Genomic DNA, 19638 nt, shown 5'->3' on the forward strand with positions numbered 1-19638 from the left:
CCCAATACAATTACATGGTGACTTTAAGGTTTTTCTGTGTGAATCCACTTTAATCATGCAAAGTTTCAAACAGCATTATTGTACTATATTTGCACATCTGTCAGAAACGTTTTGGCATAAAGTGTCTTGTGGCACACATGTCAGCCTTACAATTCTTGTAAGCAGTGGCGCAACTACACATTATTCAGGTGGATGCGAAAACATAGATCGCCCCCCGAGGTAAGGAACGTCAGGGTGAAGGAGCGACGCTGGCCCCCCCTCCCCGAGGCGACGATACGTAAAGGGTAAAACTCGCTACATTACCTCGTTATAAGGAGTGTAAGGCGTGCTGAAGTGTATGGGAAAACATCATCGGGGCGCCGCCCCCTCCAGACGGGGTTTTGGCGCTCCCTCTGGTGCTGCGCCCCTATGCGTTGCATACCCTGCATACCCACTTTTTGCGCCACTGCTTGTAAGGATTCTTCTCGGATGGGCACAAACTTCAATTAATTGATGGGTTTGATAGATGCAAATCTGGGAAAATATTCCACAAACTATTTCTGGCAAAAAAACAAAACTATTCACAACACCCTACAAATCATCTGTGTTGCCAAATTCAGGGTCTGTATCTTGGATTCCTCCAAGTGGGAATTGTCCCAAATTCTGTACTAAGAAGGTGAACAGACCAGATGTCCAAAGCATTAAAATTCTTTTTTTTTATTCATGGCATGAATTTAATGGAGCTGAACTCCTTATTCCATCAACCTGTGTTGGCCAAGAAATCTGGCTGGCTCAATTAGGCTCCAATCAGCCCATCAGTTTCAGATAACTCTTTCATTTGAGGCAAGAGATTATTTTTAGATCTGGACTTGGCAATCCACTCTTTTACATCTGCCAACAGTGTTGTTAGTGGTGCTAATCATATACGGTCACAACATAGTGACAGTTTTAACAAATATGTAAAAAAAAAAAAAAAAAAAACATTTTTAAATAAAAGTCACATATAGTTGGTAGAGTGCACGTACCATGAGCAGAGGCCATAGTGCTCCATGTGGTTGTCCTGGGTTTGATTCCCATCTCTGGCCCCTTGCAGCATGTCATCTTCTCTATATCTACCGTATTCCCAGCTTATTTACTTTTCAGTAAAGACCACATGAGCCAAAAAATCTTAAAGAAAACCATTAGTAATGACGTAAACATTAAAAATCTTTGTTAACATCAACAATCTCCATGGCGCTCGGCCTCTACTGAGGTTTTCTTAAGTTGAGTGTGGATTGGTTCCTGCTTCAGGTCAGAGTCTGGACTTTGAGAAGGTGCTAAACTGTAGCAACAATCAAGATAGGCTCCACTCTGAATAAGAAAATAAACACAAATTGTAAAACAAAAGAATGAAAAACCAAATGGCTAAATTAATTAAAGATGATTGCTTCCCTAATTTGGCAAATATATCAGAATTTTAATTTGCATTTTTGTTTCCAAAGGAAATAACTGAATGTAATAACACAAGGATGTGATTGGATTTTCTATTGGCTGGGGAAGCATTTTTTTTCCCCACCGTAACCTCAAATATTGTTACAACCATCCAGCAGGTATCATTAATTGCTTGTTACTTGAAAAGCGAGAAGACGCCATTTCTGAAGCAAGACAAAATAACATCTGCCAGGCTCACATTTCAAACTTAACTGTGGCTCGACAACGTTCTTGCTAGAAAAACAACCCCTGCTCTTAGCATCTCTTCTGTGTTATTAATATTGTGGTTATTAATGCAGCGTTCTGGAAATAAAGAATCCCTGCGAAAGTGGCGACGAGGCTGCAGATGATAGATAAGGGCTGCTTTCAGAGAGCATTTTCTGTAATGGAAACCCACTATTAATGGGAATATGAGACCCACGCTCCAACACCCTCTTCAAACTTTTTGTCATGACCTCCAATGCAATCTGCTGAGCTTTTGTACAAACTCTGGCTAAACTGCGGCGGGTCGTGTTCAGGCATAAAAGATCATGGATAGATTCTCTGCAGGCTGCTGCTGTGCAAAAGCTGCATTAAAGAAAAGAAAAAAAAAAAGTAACGTGTGGGGAAAAAACATTAAAAAAACTACTTCAGATAATCTAAAAGGGGTGAGTGCCCTGAAAAATAAAACAGTAGTAACAGATTTTTGAAAGAGAAAAAGTAACTGAAGGTCAGAGATGAAAGAGGAGAAAATGATTAGTGTGAGTGCTCCCAGTAGGCACCGCCGTTAAAAAAACAAAAACACAACCGCGCTGTTCATATTGTATAATGATTAAACATGTGCCGATGAAAAGTTGATTTCAGTGACAGAATATAAAATAGTATATATTTTTTTTCTTCTCTGCTGATGACGGTGAGTCAGTTTCACATCAGAAGCCCTGTAGATTGGAGTATTCTCATCCCAAAATAACTCAAATCCACAGACATGAGTCGACATGTCATGAAATAAATAGTTTCATCTGGCTTCTTTTTAAACACCTCGCAGATACTGAAAGTGGCTAACTTTGGGTGGCGTTTCACTCAGTAGTACGCCGTATAATGTTGCAGTTAAAGCAATCAGAGCTTGGGTACAGCGTGTTCATCAGACGACGGCCAATCAAGGAGAAAATCATCCGTTTCCTGTTGCAGCAGATTTCTCCTGGGATCTTGAGTTTTTTTTTCACTGTGAATTTTCATGCATCTAAATACGTTCATATTAAGTATCAGGAGTATAAGTTGAAATTGAAGATAAATTGATTTGGGCCAGCAATCAATATTTAAAGGGTTTAAAGAAGATTTTTTTTTTTTTTGCTATAATCCGTTTCTAAAAATATGTTTTTATGCTTTTTCTAATCACTTTACATGTTTTTTTTCCTTATTGAAGATATCCAGACTTCATAAAAGGAAAATCTCCAGGAAGCACAAGGTGTGACACAACCCACAAGAGTAAAAACCACAAAAGTTCTTGATAAAATAATATTTAACACTGAGAAACTCAGGAAACATGTTGAAATGCAAGAAATTTAATGAAATTCTGGAACAAGATAAAATGCTGTGCTGTCCTGTATCGAGCATGTAAGCTGGGTTTGATATCCTCTTGACATAATCATCATTTCAAAACATATGCAGTTTAAAGTGGAAAAGATTCGCTCATTACTTTCAGACTGTAGAGTTCAAATAGATATAAAAAGGAGGAGTAAAAAAAAAAAAAAAAGACAGAATAGGCTTCAAATTGCATGTTTAGTGTTATGTCTAATCCAAAAGAGCTGTCTGGTGCAGAGGGAGGGGGTTGGATGCGTTAAATGTAAATTACTTTTCCCTGCATGCAAGCTGAGATCTACAACAGAAACAAGGTCTCAATTTAATCCAGTGTGTTAAAAGAACAAGAACCTGTTTCCTGTTGAATTAACAGCTGCACCCAGGCGACTTGCAGCGTGAACTGTTGTTCAGCTTTAATTTTCAAGAATGAGTTAATTGTAGATGATAACTTGTGGCAGATTTAATAAACAGTTTGACAGAGACACAGGGAGGCAAAACGTGAATTGAACACTGGAAGAAATTGTCAGATTGTTAAAAGTTTTATATTTTAGTTTGTTTCACTTTCATTTCCATGAAGGGATATTCTCAATGCCTTACTTGTCATTGTAAAAAAAAAATAAAATAAATGTGTATTTTCAAACCCAATATTTGACAACTGAAGGTCTATTAATAAGCGCTCGTGCTGCGTTTGACATCCAGCGGTCGTGTTCATCCTGCACCTTCGTCATGCAACGCGTTCCCCTTGTAGAGATTATATTTACTCTGTGCTGCCGTAAGCACCTTCACTAACAGATTATATGAATTAAGGCCTTATTATGGGCTCTGCCCAGGAGCTGCATGTACAGGTGATTTGTAATAAGGACAGTGTTGAGGTGAGTCAGCAGCGACTGGCCTGATTACAGCAGCTGGACTTCTGGAGGAAAACCCCCTCTGCTCATCTGCAGGACGGCAGGAAGGACACTCAGTGTTTCAGTGCTTCGTGAGGAGACGCAAAAAGAAGCAATTAGCATTGATCTGACTGGAGCGATGCAGCTGCTAACATGTACAACAGTTGACTTTTCAAGAAAAAGAAAACAAAGTGGAGCCAGTTTGGTTCATAGGAATTTATCAATATTTTATATCATTTTGTAGCAAAATGTTTTCACACAAACAGTATTTTTTTAATTGATTTTTTTTCTGCTTAGAAGTTCAGGTGAGAATCATGTCTATGTCGAGTCAAGTACACATTTATGTTATAGTGTTGGTTAGCAGAGTGGAGAGGGATGATACATGATGTTACACGCAGAGGCTCAACGGTTGCTTCCCACTGGTCACTAAGTACCAGAGCATCATTCTCATCTTACCATCACCCAGTTTTGATTTAGTCTGGTTCCATCTTGAGATGTCAGGTTTTGAAATGATCTATTTTCTGAGCAAAGATTGAAATAGTTTTATCTTCTACCATGAAGGAAAATGTAAAACCTTAAGTTCCATTAATGGTAAAAACAAACGGCACAGTTTCACTTGAGTCTTTCTTTCTTTTTTTGTAAGACACATCCAACTTTTCTTTCTGATTACTGTGTAGGTAAATATAGCAGAAGTAACAGCACAGTTGTCTTTTAATTTACACGAGAAACATTTTTGTCAGCCGAGGTTCTTGATACAAACAGTATTTTTGTTAGAGGTGCTCAAATCTGCTGGTGATTTTCAAAAAATGCCACAAACACATGCAGTTATATAAAAATTTAAACCTTATGTTTCTTGTTGACAACTAAAGCATGAACATATGTAAATCGGAGCAGCTTTATGATCAACCAAAAATAAAAGGTGTAAATAAATGCCTAGGTTGCAAATGCCACAGTCAGTCTGCTAATTGGTTTATTCCATCATAACCTACATTCATTTTCTAGACGAGAGATAAAAATGTGGTAAGTGAATATGGATGTTCTATTTTAAGATTAGCTCAAAATGTTAGTGCATTATTTTAGTTTTAACTTGTGGGAACGCTTTTAAAACTAGTCTTTAAGATTGTTTTGTTAAACAAAAGCAATTTTTAAGTACTGATATATATGAATACTCATTCACTTTTCTTCTAGTGATTCATAACTTGTGAACGATAAAAAACACTAATGCTTTTTATTACTATCTATATTATAATTATTTATGATAAAACAAATCTCAAAAAATAATGATGCACAAATTTTGTTTATGTGAGTTGTCAGAATTTTTTTTTTTACAGAAATATAATTATGACAAATTGGAAGTCAAGCTTAGCTAGGGGAAAAAATAAATAAAACAATCATTTGACTTTATAAATGTGACGGGGAAGCAAACACAAAACTGTCAGTGTAAAGGTAACATTAAGAGCAAATATGCACTTTAGTTGTTGATTCAAACACTTAACAATGTCCAGTCCACCGCTCTTGAAACATCATGTAAAATCCCCTTCAGTAAGCCAACCAACAACCACCTTTTGTTGGTACACCACAGTAAAGCACCTTCTCGCCGTTTGCTTCACATGGAAATAGAATTACTACTGCACAGTCCCCACCCTACCCCCTTACATTCTCACCCAGGTATTGTACAAAAAAATATACCAATATACAGAACAGTACATCTACTGTAGGAGGAAAAGGAAATGATGATCACCCAACATTTTTGAAATGCAGCAGAGTCCCACAGAATACTGATAAAGGCATTAAAACACAGGGATGATGCAGCTAACTTTAGGCAGTGATCTGAAAAGTAACAAATTTTTAAGTATCTTACTGCAATGTACAGCCCTGTATGAAGGAGAATAACAGATGAATTGTTCCTCAGGTGAATCAAGTCACGTAAACACATTAATCAAAATAGGTTTTGTATCATGCAACGTGGTGAAATAAATTCCCAGGCTTTGCAACTTATTGGCTCCCTAAAAGTCATCACTCTTCCCATTTTTCCAAATAAAATCCTCTCATGAGCAGCATAGTGACCTTTATGCAGCCAATAAATGACAAATTCCTCCGTTTAACCTGGCTAAATGAGTAATTATCATGCTTTCTTGTTTTTGTTGCCTGAAGAGTTTCAGAATCCGGTGATAGATCATGCTGTTGGCTGCTTTGGGCAAATGATTAAAAGGGCTTGATGAATTTAAAACACTATTTGCATTTGGCTACAGTAATTTGTGCTGATAGTAGCTGAAACCACACTCTTAGGGAAACAACGTTCACATCAATGAGCCGTTGGTCTGCAGGGACTCCTGCAAACCAGCACCAGATAATCAAATTACTTGCAAAGCAGGATTTCAACCTGAGCTGGACAAACGTTATAATTGTCTCCTTGGAGACCAACTAGGTGGGGGGGCAGGTAGAATAAGTATTTGCTGTCAGTATCTTTCCTGAAGCCGGAGTGATCTGAATATTGAGAATTGAGGGGGAATAAATTATTGTGAAATCAAGCTAACAGCTTCTTCCAGAGCTAATTTCACACGCTGAACCTTGAACTTAAATTTAAAACTTTCATTGCAAGTTAAGCACTCTGTTGAGTCATCTACTTTTACATAAAATGTTCTTACTCATCAAACACTTTCTCTCCACTCACCAGCAAGGATACAATAGAAAATGGATTTTGCCAGAAGGCCCTTGCCTCACCTCAACTGGGGGACACTAAATAAAATGGGAGATTATCTATCCAGCCTCTTTTGGTCAGAAGATCAACAGGTTTCCTTTCTATATACCAAAACCACTTCAGTTGACTCCCTGCCAATGCAAAGAAGCCCCATCTCTGACTGCCTTCCAAAAGTGGATCTTTTTCTATTTAGGAGTCCAGTCCCACTGCTGAGAGAGGTCATTTTAGCTACTTTAATTCATACTTTATTTCATTAGCTCAATCCCCACACTCATGAGTCTAGCCAAGGGATTTCATGTCCACTGACGGGTAGGTTGAGGAGTCTTGCCTCATTTCTTTTGTCACCAATGCAGGCTGGTACAGTGTTTGTATTGTAGATGTCCCTCCAGTCCAACAATCAGATCTCTTCCTCTGTTTTACTCCTACATCTTAACAACTAGGATAGTTAAACTACTTTACTTGAAGCAGTATCTTATAAAACTGAGATCTCCAGACCTAGCTCCCCCTCAGCTACTTCTTTCACCTCATTTGGTGATTTCTCTGAGGGGTTCAAGTGACAGTTGTAAAATGTAATCTCTCCAGCAGATCTGTGGAAGGGGCTCTTCCAGTTTGGCTCAGATGGCAATACCCAAATTACCTTGTCAATATTGAGAAACTGGGACTCTAATATGAGCACCTTCACACCCTTTCCTTATGAGAATCCAGCCCTCCTAAAGAAGCTAATTCCATCCAATTGCACTTACAGATGGCTTATTACCCACAACTAATGACCTTAACCGAGTGATGGAACATATATTGGCGTGCAAATTGAAAGCTTTATCCTTCAGCTCAGTTCTCTCTTTATCGCTATTTACTGATGCAGTGTCCACATCACATTCAGCAGATGCTGGTCTCATCCACAAAGTAAATCTATTCCTCAGTTGTACCCTGACTTGTAAACAAGAGCCCCAAGGTTGTTAGGAATCCTCAAGACGGCTGTAAGATTTAGCATTTACAGCAAATCCTGGCAAGGGGCTTTTTCCGTCTTGGGACATATCCAAAAAGCTACCAAAGCTACTTCCACTGGGACCCATCAATACAGAGAAGCAGTGATTCACAGCTTGGCTATTCGACCCACCATGTATAGGGCATACACACTTCTATAGACACAATTTGGTTAAGAAAACCAAACGGTGTCCAAATGACAATTTCATACAAAAGGTACTTGAAGCTTAAACTAATAGGATTGATTTGACTGAGTTGTTTTAGACTCCATACATTTGGTTTTGAGTGGTTCCTGCTCTAATTAGCTGTTAGCTTAATTTCCCAATTTGAGTTCCTCTGATTTCTCAAGATGAGATCACTGCCTGCTGTGTGCTGCGTCTAAGATACTGATTGCTAAAAAAAAACCAAAAAACACTTTTACAAACTTGAGTACAAGCACAGCCTGTGTTTTAAGTTAGCATTTGTTTTGTTTCTCATACGGTCACCTCATGCATAACCTGAGAAAATGATAATGATGATGAAGATGATGATAAATTTGCAATTGCTGAGGGAAAATAGGGGTATAAAATGGCAACATGAGAGTTGGTACATCCTGTGTAAACCTGTTTTTAATGTTTTGAGGTGAGTCTTTCTTCTGGCGAATCACCTGAAATAATAAATAGTAAAAATGATTAAAAAAAGAACATGAAAATAAAAATGAGTTTGTTTTAATTTTCTACTATACTAGCTCCTGTGGTCCCCCTCTTTCGACAGCTGGAACATTTCCACTTTGAGTCTGAAACGTGTGATCTAGGTTATCACAGCTGAAGTAAGTCCTCATAGAGTTCAGTTCCTTTAAAGACGTAAATCCAGTATGAGTATCTTATCGTTCTGTAGATAGTTTTTCCATATAGGTAATTTCTCCAGTTGATTCAGAATGGAACATTATTCAAATATAGTCAAGAGTTTCAATCTTGGACAGTCAGCTTTAGTTTTGTCGCATAATCATTTGAACAGTATTCACATGGTTGAAGTTCATACAGAACATCCCGCTGTGTTCATGTTTCTTTAGTTTTTAATATAGATCTATTGTTTGGTCATAGACTCAGACTGTGCTCTCCATAACCCACTCAGAGCTCTCAAAAGTGGGTTTCTCATCCTCACTGTCGTCGTACTGCAGAAGCATGCCGTTAACAGACAGGCTGCGTTTAGTCCAGATGTTACTGATCCTACGTGGCTGACTGCTGCGACACTGCACTGCCCCGACATGCCCCATGTCGAATGAGTGACTCCTCTTGGGTTTATCCTCATGTTGAAACCCAAGGAGACGCCCCAGCATTGTTGTGGACTCAGCCCTCCCAAGCAGGGGTTCTTTGTCAGATGGTGGTGCCACAGCCACTGTTGTCATGGGATTGGCAACAGCAGAGGACGAGGAGACAGAAGCTCCTTGGTGGTCCTTTGCTGCACCCCGTAGCTCTAGTGACGTAAAGGCCCCTAGAAGTTGGTCCAGGTTTTGCCGAGCCTTAGTGCCGTGCACATGCCTCCTAAACTTGGTACTTGGCAGGTTGCTGCATTCGCTGGTCTGCGCATTATAGCCTGCTCCTCTTCCTGTTTGGCTGTCCAACGAGTTAGAGGACGATGATGATGAAGAAAGGCTACTCTGGAGGGATCCACACTTAAACTCCACCATTTCTTCACGCATGACCACTACTGTGGACTTGACCTGTGGTGGGGCTCCATTGAACCTGTTTACCCCCCCATTTGTCTGGGAGTATGTGTTACTTACGGTGGGTAATTTACTGGTTTGAATCCCACTGGTTACCTTATAGCGCACCATAAGGATGATGATAAAGACCAGCAGAGTCGCAACAATAATGCCACCAATGACCAGAATCATGGTGCCACCCATAAATCCACTGTGCAGAGACTGGCATTGTGGGTAATCTTCCGTGGTGACGAACTGGATGCATCCAACAATATTGGTGGCAGTGAGAGTGGTTGCGGTGTCATCCCAAATGGCCAGAACACACAGGTCATACTGCATTCCCGGCACCAGGTTGGTGACTACGAAGGCCCGGTGAGTCCTGGGAATCATCCTGAAAGCACAAATGGGAAGTTAAAAAAAAGCCAAAAGTCTTTCCGCAGGGGAACAAAACTGATAAGAATAAATATGCTTATAGCACTTTTGAATTAGACAGAGCATATAAAAGAAATGCCAAAGAACCAGCATGTTATGTAGCATTTTACAGTATATGCAGAAAGTAATTTAAAGAGATTACTACTTTTCTTCCACTGCGTAACATTTGATTTGAAGGATGCAAATGGTCAACTAGATTATACCAAATGTTTTAGGATGTTTTATTAAAATGGGCATCAATAATTATAAGATACCAAATGGATTTATTCTGAGCAAACAAGTAATTTTGCTGGATTCATTTAAGTGGGAGTTATAAATAACTATTCTTGTTGATGCTAGAAATGTCTCTTTCTTTCATCTGCTTGATGGCATGATGTGCTTTGGATGGTACACCCATCAACTTGTTTGAACTCTGAAGGCACCAATGGGACCGTTTGCTGTTCAACGTAACTGTCTTGTTATGCAACCTGCAAGTGAACTCGTACATTTGCTCTGCTGCCCCTCGTGGCCATGATTGTTTTTTTATTTATCTGAATTCTTAGGTGGAAAACTCAGACAAAGGTGAACATTTGCAAGCAATAAACTTATATTAGTTTATTTCATATCATTTTAGAAACTGGTTTTCATAGGAAGATTTATTTTTGTTCCTGCTCGTCCTGGGGTATAAATATGTAATTGTAGATACAACATAGTGAACATTAAGAATTAAACAGTAAGCACTGTCACTAACAATTTTTCACTTATCCTCATCAGGATAAATTTATCCTCACTAGTCTCTTTTATGGATGTTGATGAGTTTCAAAATACTTGTTGAAGCATTGCTTTAAACATTATAGTTGGCTAACATTGGGTTCTGCACAGCTCTCTTAAGGTTCCATTATGGCTTTCAGTAATACATTGTGCAACTTTTCAACAAGTTAAACTTTTACTATACGGTATGGTATGCAGTGGCAAGTAAATAATTCTCATTGTAGAATAATGTAATTCACATTGGCTTGCAATGAATTACCTTCTAACTCTTCCTAGACTTATGGGCTTAGTTGTTAGCACTATAAGGTAATTGGTTATATCTTTCTGGTTTGGCTCTTCCCTGCTGCAAACTATCACAATTCTATCACAGTGTATTATTTCTATGCTGAAAATAAACAAGTGTATTTGAATAGCACCATATAATTAATTAGTTCCATCTTGAATACCATAAATGAAGCAAGAGCACACTTTATCATCTACGTGATTATAAAAGCATGTCAACAAGCATCACATTTAGTACGTTTACAATTTAAAAACTGACACAAAATTATTTGAAGTTACTACTAGCCACCTGGTGAACGTAAACATGGGCTTCAACATCAAACATAAATAATGAACTGTTTGACCCTTTTTGAGCTATTGTAGCTGCACATTGTTGCATTCATTTTGATCTAATGAAAACAGTCCTTTCTGGGAACGCTATAACCCTAAAAACATAATGAATACAATAGATTTTTTTTGGTCAACAAATTAATTATGGAGCTTTCAAATATGCAGCAACCCAATTTGTTTTGCAGTTATTGCTAGTAATCGATAAAAAGAAGCAGGGATGGAATTTAATGTAATTTAAAAGAAAAAGAGAATGCAGGGAACTGCTTTAGCTTTGTCGGGTTCCTCATGAATGCAAATGTAGATGACTCATCCACTACTGTCACCAGGCAGAAAAAGAGGAAAGCTGGCACAGAATGTGCATGAAAGGGAAGCAAATCAGATAAAAAGCTTATTATTGAATTTGCACAGATGTGAGATGCATCAACTCCGCTTGTGCAAAGTAACATCCTTCATTGCTGCGTTTCTTAATAATCTCAGATTCCCAGCTAAACACCAGTCCTATGCAGGTAATAGCAGAAAATAAATTATCTGATAAGGTTTTGCAGAAATTTGCTGTCAATTATTGGAGCTTCAGCAGTCACATAAAACCGCTGAAGCTTAGAAAGGTATCTAATTTTCACAATGGGTTGTGCCTTACTATGTGGGCATTCTCTGGAAAGATCTATAAATGTTACTTTAGGGGATACTGAATCTGGAAAAAGCTATTTTTCTTCTCTGTATGTACCACACTATTTTTTAGCTGAACACTGAGGCTATTTTCTATATTTCCAGACAATTATCCATCAGAATATTTTTTTCCATTCAGCATCTCATCTAAAACAGAAAATTGATTTCACAGAGCCCCCAAAGATCTTTTGCTACTGTCGCCAAGGCCCACACTTTGTATGGAGTTCAGCAGCTTAAGAGGGATACATTAGAATGAGCTCTATAATCCTTTTTCTTCTTGGGTTTCTAATTAATGGTTCAGGGCAAGGATTTCTCTTTGGATTTCTCAGAATGTGAAAGCTGCATCCCCACAAAATTGTCTGCTTTATGGTGAAAAAAAAAAAAAAACCCAAGAAGGATTAAGAAAGATGAATATTGATCTCAGAGTAACGCTTCAGAAGACATAGTTGTCTCAAGAGCTCAGACAATTAGCAATTAACTATCAAACCTGAACTTATTATGGCATTTTGAGGTAAAGAGATTATGTCTCAGTCCTAATTGGGCACTTTGGCCAGTGAGATTTCAACTTTAATTTGGAAATAACTGACTGCGGCTTCTCTTACCTGTAAATGAGAACTTCATCATCAGAACAGTTGTACTGAAGCTGGAACATTTTGACCTTTGGAGTTGATTTGCTTACGGTCCACTTGACCAAAGCAGAGATGGCAGTCACTTCAGATACAGAAACCACCTTTTCTGGAGGAGGCTTTGGCTCCCCTTTACCTATCTTAGTAGAGCTGGTGATGTCTGAAAGTCCTGATTTTGGCAGTGTAGTACGATTAGTACTGTTAGTGATGTGGGGCAGTTGAATGATTGATAGCTCGATGGAGGCAGTAGACTCCCCTGCGGCGTTGGCAGCAATGCAAGTGAAAATGCCATAGTCCTTGGATGTGGTGACTGCTATGTCAAGGGTGCCATTTTCATATACAGTGGCTCTTGAGGAGTTCCCAATCAAACGATCATCTGGAGCAACCCAATGCACAGTTGGCATTGGATCTCCGACTGCTTTGCAACGCAAACTAGCTGTTTGGCCCTCCAGCACCAGCAATTTGTGCGTATGCTGAGTGATCAGTGGGGGCTCGCAAACAAATTCCTCCTCACGGACAGACCAAAAGTAGCGCCCCTTTAGACTGGCTGGAGAGGCACATGTTTCCATATCATCCTCACGGTCCAACCTTCGCAGCCACAGTACCTCACAGTTACAGTGCAGTGGGTTTCCACCAAAGCTCAGAGAGAGTGGAGGTGCATAAGGTGTACTCATCACCATGCTGCTCTGGGACCGTGCAAAGATCGGGTCTGGAGGAAGCTTCTGGAGGCGATTGGATGTCAGATCCAGACGAGCCAGTTTTTCAAGGTCTGTAAAAGTCCCCTCAGCAATAAAGATGATGAGGTTATGGTCCAGACTCATCTGATGCAGGTTGACCATCTTACGGATGGCCTCCCAAGGCACACTGCGCAGGTTGTTGTAAGACAAATCCAAATCCTCCAAAGTCAGCAGTAAATCATCGAAAGCTGAATCTGAGATTTGATTTAGTTGATTGTTGTTGAGGATCAGGTGCTGCAGATTGATCAGCCCTCGTAGGTCATCCGCTCCCAGTTCAGTCAACCGGTTGGTGTCAAGGTGCAGTGACCTCAATGTCTCTAGATCGATAAAGGAAAAAGGCTGGATGCTGCTGATGGTGTTGCGAGACAAAGTGAGATCCACCAGACCTGTCATGTTGGCAAAGTCCAGAGTGGTGACCTTGAGAATGAAATTGCCTCCCAACCGGAGCTCTACAGTTCTCCGGTCTATGTCCGGTGGAACAAAAAGCAGACCTTTTGAGGGGCACAAGGTACCCAGAGACTCCGAGAGGTTCTGACAGACGCAGTATTTGGGACATGCATGGACCGTTGTCATAGCGGTTCCCAGAATCAGGAGGCAGATGACCACTTTGTCCATGTTACCTCATTTAAAGGAACCTGGAAAAGAAGAAAATAGGAAACTGTTAAAGTTTTGGCATTTTTTACTTGCACAAAATCACTTGTAGTAGTTGGATCATTCAGATTAATATTGTGCAACATAAAAAAGGGTCGAGTTTCTTAAGGAATTTTACACACTGATGTCATCAAGAGTTTCTTTGCTCATTACATAATCAGCTTACCTATATTTGTCTCTTCCTTTATCCTTTTGTTTAACTCACATTCATTCCTTGCTGTTTCTCCACAGCATTTGGAATAATAAAAAATTATTCTGGCTAGAAGAAAAGATTGGAGAAGCCTCAGGTGTTCGATGGAATCGGCACGCTTTCATGAACATATTATCAACCCTCACACCTGGCTGAGTCCTCTGAATGAATGGTCACCCTTGGCTTCATCTGGTGAACTTTTAATTCCCCAAGATGTTTGTTTCATTAATTTCTAATATGCTTAAAAAAAAAAAAAAAAAAAATCCATCTTTGTTTTTACCCAAGTAATTTCTACAAAAGAAATACTCCTCTTTGGGTGTTTTTTTTCTCTGGAATCATGGGCACAATCAGCTTTTTTTTTTTTTTTGTGCTAATATGTATCAGTGAAATCGATACTGGTTGCTTCACACGGGTGTTTTTTTTTTTTTTTTTTCTTGGTTTAATGTACAAGACACACTCATGTGTGAATTGTTTTTGAGTTTACCATCAGGGGAGTGTTCAAGAAGTTCAGGCTATGGACCTAACCTGCAAAGATGAGTACGAAAAAATCTAGACATTCGTTGTGTAACTCGGCTTAATGCTTAAAACTAAGGTTCTGATGTTGCTTTTAGTCAGATCTTATGATTATGGATCTGTGTTGGTGATTTCTTTTCTCTGTCATTTGCCATCTCTCCCACTTATAGAATGCATTCCCTATTTATTTACAGATGCAAATGTAGAGTTATTAGCATAAAAGCACTGTTGTGAGAAAAGTTTTGTAAATTGGTGTCTGTATCCCCACTGTTTTTTTAGGTTAAAGTATTCATACCCCTTGAATTTTTTCACATTTTGTCACATTGCAATCACAGACCTCAATATAAGTTGGGATTGTGTCTGACACAAAGTAACACAATTGTAAAGTTATGGAAATTTGTAAAATGTGGCATCCATTGTATTAAGTTGTACTTAGTCAACATGGTAGATATTCCATCCATCCATCCATTTTCTTGCACCCTTTTTCCCTCAGTGGGGTCGGGAGGGGTGCTGGTGCCCATCTCCAGCCAACTTTTCGGGCGAGGGGCGGGGTACACCCTGGACAGGTCGCCAGTCTGTCGCAGGGCAACACAGAGACACACAGGACACACAACCATGCACACACACACTCACACCTAGGGGCAATTTGGAGAAGCCAATTAACCTGACAGTCATGTTTTTGGACTGTGGGAGGAAACCGGAGTACCCGGAGAAAACCCACGCACGCACAGGGAGAACATGCAAACTCCATGCAGAAAGACCCCAGGCTGGGAATCGAACCAAGAACCTTCTTGCTGCAAGGCAACAGCTCTACCAACTGCACCACTGTGCAGCCATGGTAGATATTCTTTCACTGCAATTTCAACTGCAGATCATTTGTGATATGACCCCATTAGAACATGCAATACAAATTGTTTTATTATTTTCAACATTCTTGTGTGAAGTCTGTAATCCAGACTTTCCACAAATTATATTGTTTTTGTTATTTGCTTGTCTTCACTATGCAGCACAAGTCATAAGTGCAATTAAAACTCTTTGTCCACCTATTTAAAAAAAAAATTGTTCAGCTTCTTTAATATATTTTTTTTACTTTTATATTTCAGAACCCTGAATAAGGAATAAAATCCAAAATATGCAAAGCTTTTCAATGGCATACTTACAATTAGCAAATTCCAGTAGAAGAATACTTTTCCATACATATTCATAAGGTAGGCTTGAGAAAGAAATTAAGTTAACTTAAAGAAATGAATCCAAAGCTGTTGCCCTAGGTACCCAACAATCCTCCAAAGGCAACTTTAAAGCTATCCATGTTTTTGAATGCAGCTAAAAAAGACCCGGGACCAGGTTGAGTAGGTAAAAGCGCTTTTCAAAAAAAGTTTTGATCCAAGTCTGCCAAACTGCCATGAGAGGTCAGACATTTTTGAAACATGCAGGACAATGTACTCGTGCTGAAGAATTGCATCTATTTAATCTATATTTTAAAAAGATAAATTGCTTCAATTAGTCAGACTTATTTGTGCATTATATATTTATCTCAACCTTTGACCTTTATGTTTTGAGTCAATCACATTTATTACAGCGCTGTCTGGGTTTTTTATTTTTGTGTGACACCCCAACATCATCCCTGCCCCCCTCTTGGTCTCCTTTAACAACTCCCTGGATTTTAAAATCTCGATTCCACCCCTGTGCCACAATTGACGATTTTAAGTTTTATTTGACGGCCAATTTTTTAATTCACATCGGTAATCTCCGACAAGTTTTTGCAAACACTAGGTAAACGCCACAGTCATTGGGTGGATAGCAATAAACTACATGTGGCTCTTAAAAGCGTGAAAGTCAATATATTTCCAGCTGTTGGTCAGAGCTGAACAAGTCCAGTTGGCTTCTTTAAAAACACTTAGGTTGTTTACTGTGAGGCTACACTCGATCATAACCTGACCTTTTCTCTCTAAGCTGCCACACGTTACTGAATCCTCATATACGAATTCAAAGAGCTCTGCTGAAACTGTATGAAATTCTCTGTAGAATGGTTTCATTTCATCCATATTTTTGCAGACTTGATGCATACGGTTCTGATCTTCTCAGCACTCAAGCTAATCCCCACAAGGCTTCACAGCGAGAACTGTCAGCAATGACGGACAGTTTCTCTCACGGACCTGTTTTAATGGATGGCATCTAGAAGCACAGACTAAAAAACTCCTGAAATATCTTCTTTATTCCAGTTCACATTTCCCTTTTTCCTCTGAACGGGGACAAGCGAAGCAAGAAACCATTTTGAGAAACAGTAGAAACTGCAGATCTAAAAGTAGAGCCAGCTGAATCTCGGTAAGACTATTAATGATAATGAAATCAGAACATAAATATACCCTGTGGAACATGCTCTGTTTGTGGTTGCAGTGGAAAGTTGGTAGATGCAAAGTTAAACTGACCTTTCAGAGATGCAAAAGGTTCAGCTGTAAGGAGGTGAGGGCCATGGGCAGTATTTAAGGCGTTTAACTATTTACCTGCTGCTTAAACGGTTTTTAAACATTTATAGAAATATTACATTTCATCTTTGTTAATGCTGAACTTCTTATTTACAGTTTTGTGCACAGTATGGAAAGGTAAATCATGTACTATTTTTTATTGAAATGGAACATGAAAGTGAGATCTTCATTGTCAGGATTTATGTCTATTTATTTCCATAGTAAAAATACTGTCCACCCATTAATTAATGAGGAGTCTATCCATTCATACATTCATCTGTCCATCATGTATCCATTTGTCATTGCATCCACCATCCTACAATCTGGCCATCATCAGTCCTTTATACATCCATTCATCAATCCATCTGACAAACAATTCATTTATTTGTCTCCTCATCATCCACGCACATACATTTAAATACCTATGCAGAAATACATTTCAATAATAATAATAAAATAAAGGAATTTAAAATGACTGAACATTAAAAATGTGTGCAAGTCCTGTGATTCATAAACTATTACTAAAATGTCAAAAACTAAAATCTAACTTTGTTAAAGAAAACTTAAGCATTTCTATTCAGGCTTTTTTTTTTTCCATGTCCTTGTCGCATACATTTGACTTGCAGTCACTTGAAGAAACAGTAGCTGATGGAGATCAATATATTTATGTGCATTTCCAGAAAGTGAACATGAATTTATGGATCTAATTTCCTGCCAGGAGCAACAAAGCTGACACATGTCTGATCATGATCTGATCAGATTGTGCCTCTGAGCACATATTAACCTAAAAGCCAGATTTATGTACCGCATGTTTCTGTATTTCAGGTGTGACTGTCAGTTGCTAAATAAACATTAATGAATAGCAATAATATAATACCAATAGTTGTTTACTTTGTGGTGAAACTACATAAGATTTGATTTAAAACTACCACAATGAAGTCCATATTACTTGAAGAAGACAAAAATAGGAGAATGCTGTTTAGTAGGCCCGCCTGCTGATTTGAACTTGGAAATAAAAATGCAACTTGGCTGGAGACCTTGTACATAAATAAACTGTTCATCCTCTGATAGTTTTTATGTCATTTAATCAGTTACGCACTTCAAATTGAGGAACATCTATTGGTGAACAAGTTATCACAGTGTTGTACATAAAAATGCCAAAAAAGTACATTATATGTTTATATCAGGTTTTAATTATGTATCCCTTTTGAGATTGCTTACTTTGTAGTTGATATACTGACCGTGTGTTCATTTTTATTTGTTATAGGGAGTGTTTCAGGGAGGGACAACAACAGTCTTTGTTTTGCTACTGCTCTTGAAATATCTCTGGCTGTGTTTGAAATAAAATAAAATAAAGTAAGGGCAAAACTCCTTCCAGATGCATCTCCTTGATTTTCATACTCCTTCAGTGCTCTGTCTAGGATTTTGCCCATTGAGTTTGATTTCTCTGGCAAAATTTCAATCAGCCCAATCAGGGAACAGAAGGAGTTGAGAATGATGTCGATTTTCTGTACTGTTTTAGAATCGTAGTCTATTGTGGTTTGGCAATGGCACTGAAGCCATTCAGTCCGTGTTGGAGAAGAGATGCATTTAAAAGTTGCAGGAAAGCACTCCAGCTTTAGACACATCTAAATTGGTTAGTGAAGATAAAGCTTTATGAAGTAACCTAGCAACCAACCTAGCAATCAAGCCAAACCAAATGTTTGGCTTGATTGAGAAATTGTTTGAAGGTTTTGGTTGATCCTCAATTGAGGGACAAACTAGCTGGCTCTAAGGCCAAACTATATTAAGCTTCAAATGGAAAAATCTAATTATTTAGGCTTCATTTTCAAGTAGGGACAGATCCAAGATTTAAAACGAATAAGACACCGAAGTAAAGAAAAGCAAAAATTTGAAATGAGTGAGAAAGAAACTGTTTTGCTTATTATGGATGAGCTGAGGATCCATCTTTCAAAACGGAAATTAAGCCATAAGCTGACATCCAAGTGTTTTGTCAGTTCTTAGACAGCACACTTAAGATGCCATGATAGACTTGCTGAGTTCAAGGAGTTCATCAAGAGACATCTGTCAACCCAGAGTACTAATTATGCAGCGAAATTTTAATTTTCTGGAAAAATAAAACACGCATGGTCTGATAGTCTCTTCTGACAATCTGCCTAGAGAAAACCTGCCAACCATTTGGGAAAAAAAAAAAAAATCAGCTGCAACTCCCAGGCAATGATAGTGGAACATTTGGGATTACAGAAAGACAAAAGGTCGGTATTTCAAGAGAACAACATTATTTATACATGGAGCTTTTTCTTGTCCGTGACTATCAAAGCAAGTGAGAAGTCAAAGAAAAAAAGAATCAGACTGTCAAAGTCAATCTCCAGAGTTAATCTCCACCGACCGAGGCTGAATGAGAGGAACATCTCATTCAGCAGGAGGAACATCTTATTCATGAAACATGGTGTCCATCCGTGGGTTACCGGTTACTTCAACTTAGTAAAAAAACAAATAAAAACACTTTTATATTTGGTTTTGTGGTGTTCTTTTAGCTTTCTTTGTAATCTGAATGCCATCAACCTCATTATTTTCTTTAGAATGATTTGAAGATACAAGTGCGCAATATCTTGGTATTAACATCACCATCAGCTGGTGTTGGTCATGTTCTAGCATATTGGCTGCCGTCAGATAAGCAACCATGACATGAGCAACCAATATTTACTATTTCCATTTTGTTGCCATTTGTGTG

General features: G+C 38.6%; 1 protein-coding gene across 3 annotated transcripts in view; it reads right to left on the reverse strand.

Moving 5' to 3' along the window:
- Positions 1-686: 686 nt before the first annotated feature.
- Positions 687-19638, reverse strand: part of LOC103458690 (leucine-rich repeat and fibronectin type-III domain-containing protein 2) — a 130883-nt gene continuing 111931 nt past the window's right edge. For all 3 annotated transcript variants that reach the window (XM_081603022.1, XM_081603023.1, XM_008399680.3), the window contains 2 exons: positions 12325-13720; positions 687-9653 (listed from right to left, as the gene is read on the reverse strand). In XM_081603022.1, coding sequence (XP_081459148.1) covers positions 8663-9653; positions 12325-13700 — 2367 coding nt within the window. In that variant the 5' untranslated portion in view covers positions 13701-13720 and the 3' untranslated portion in view covers positions 687-8662. The remainder of the gene's footprint in view (positions 9654-12324; positions 13721-19638) is intronic.

Source organism: Poecilia reticulata, chromosome 22 (assembly GCF_904066995.2).
Source record: "Poecilia reticulata chromosome 22, P_reticulata-male-v2, whole genome shotgun sequence".
Lineage (NCBI taxonomy): Eukaryota > Metazoa > Chordata > Actinopteri > Cyprinodontiformes > Poeciliidae > Poecilia > Poecilia reticulata.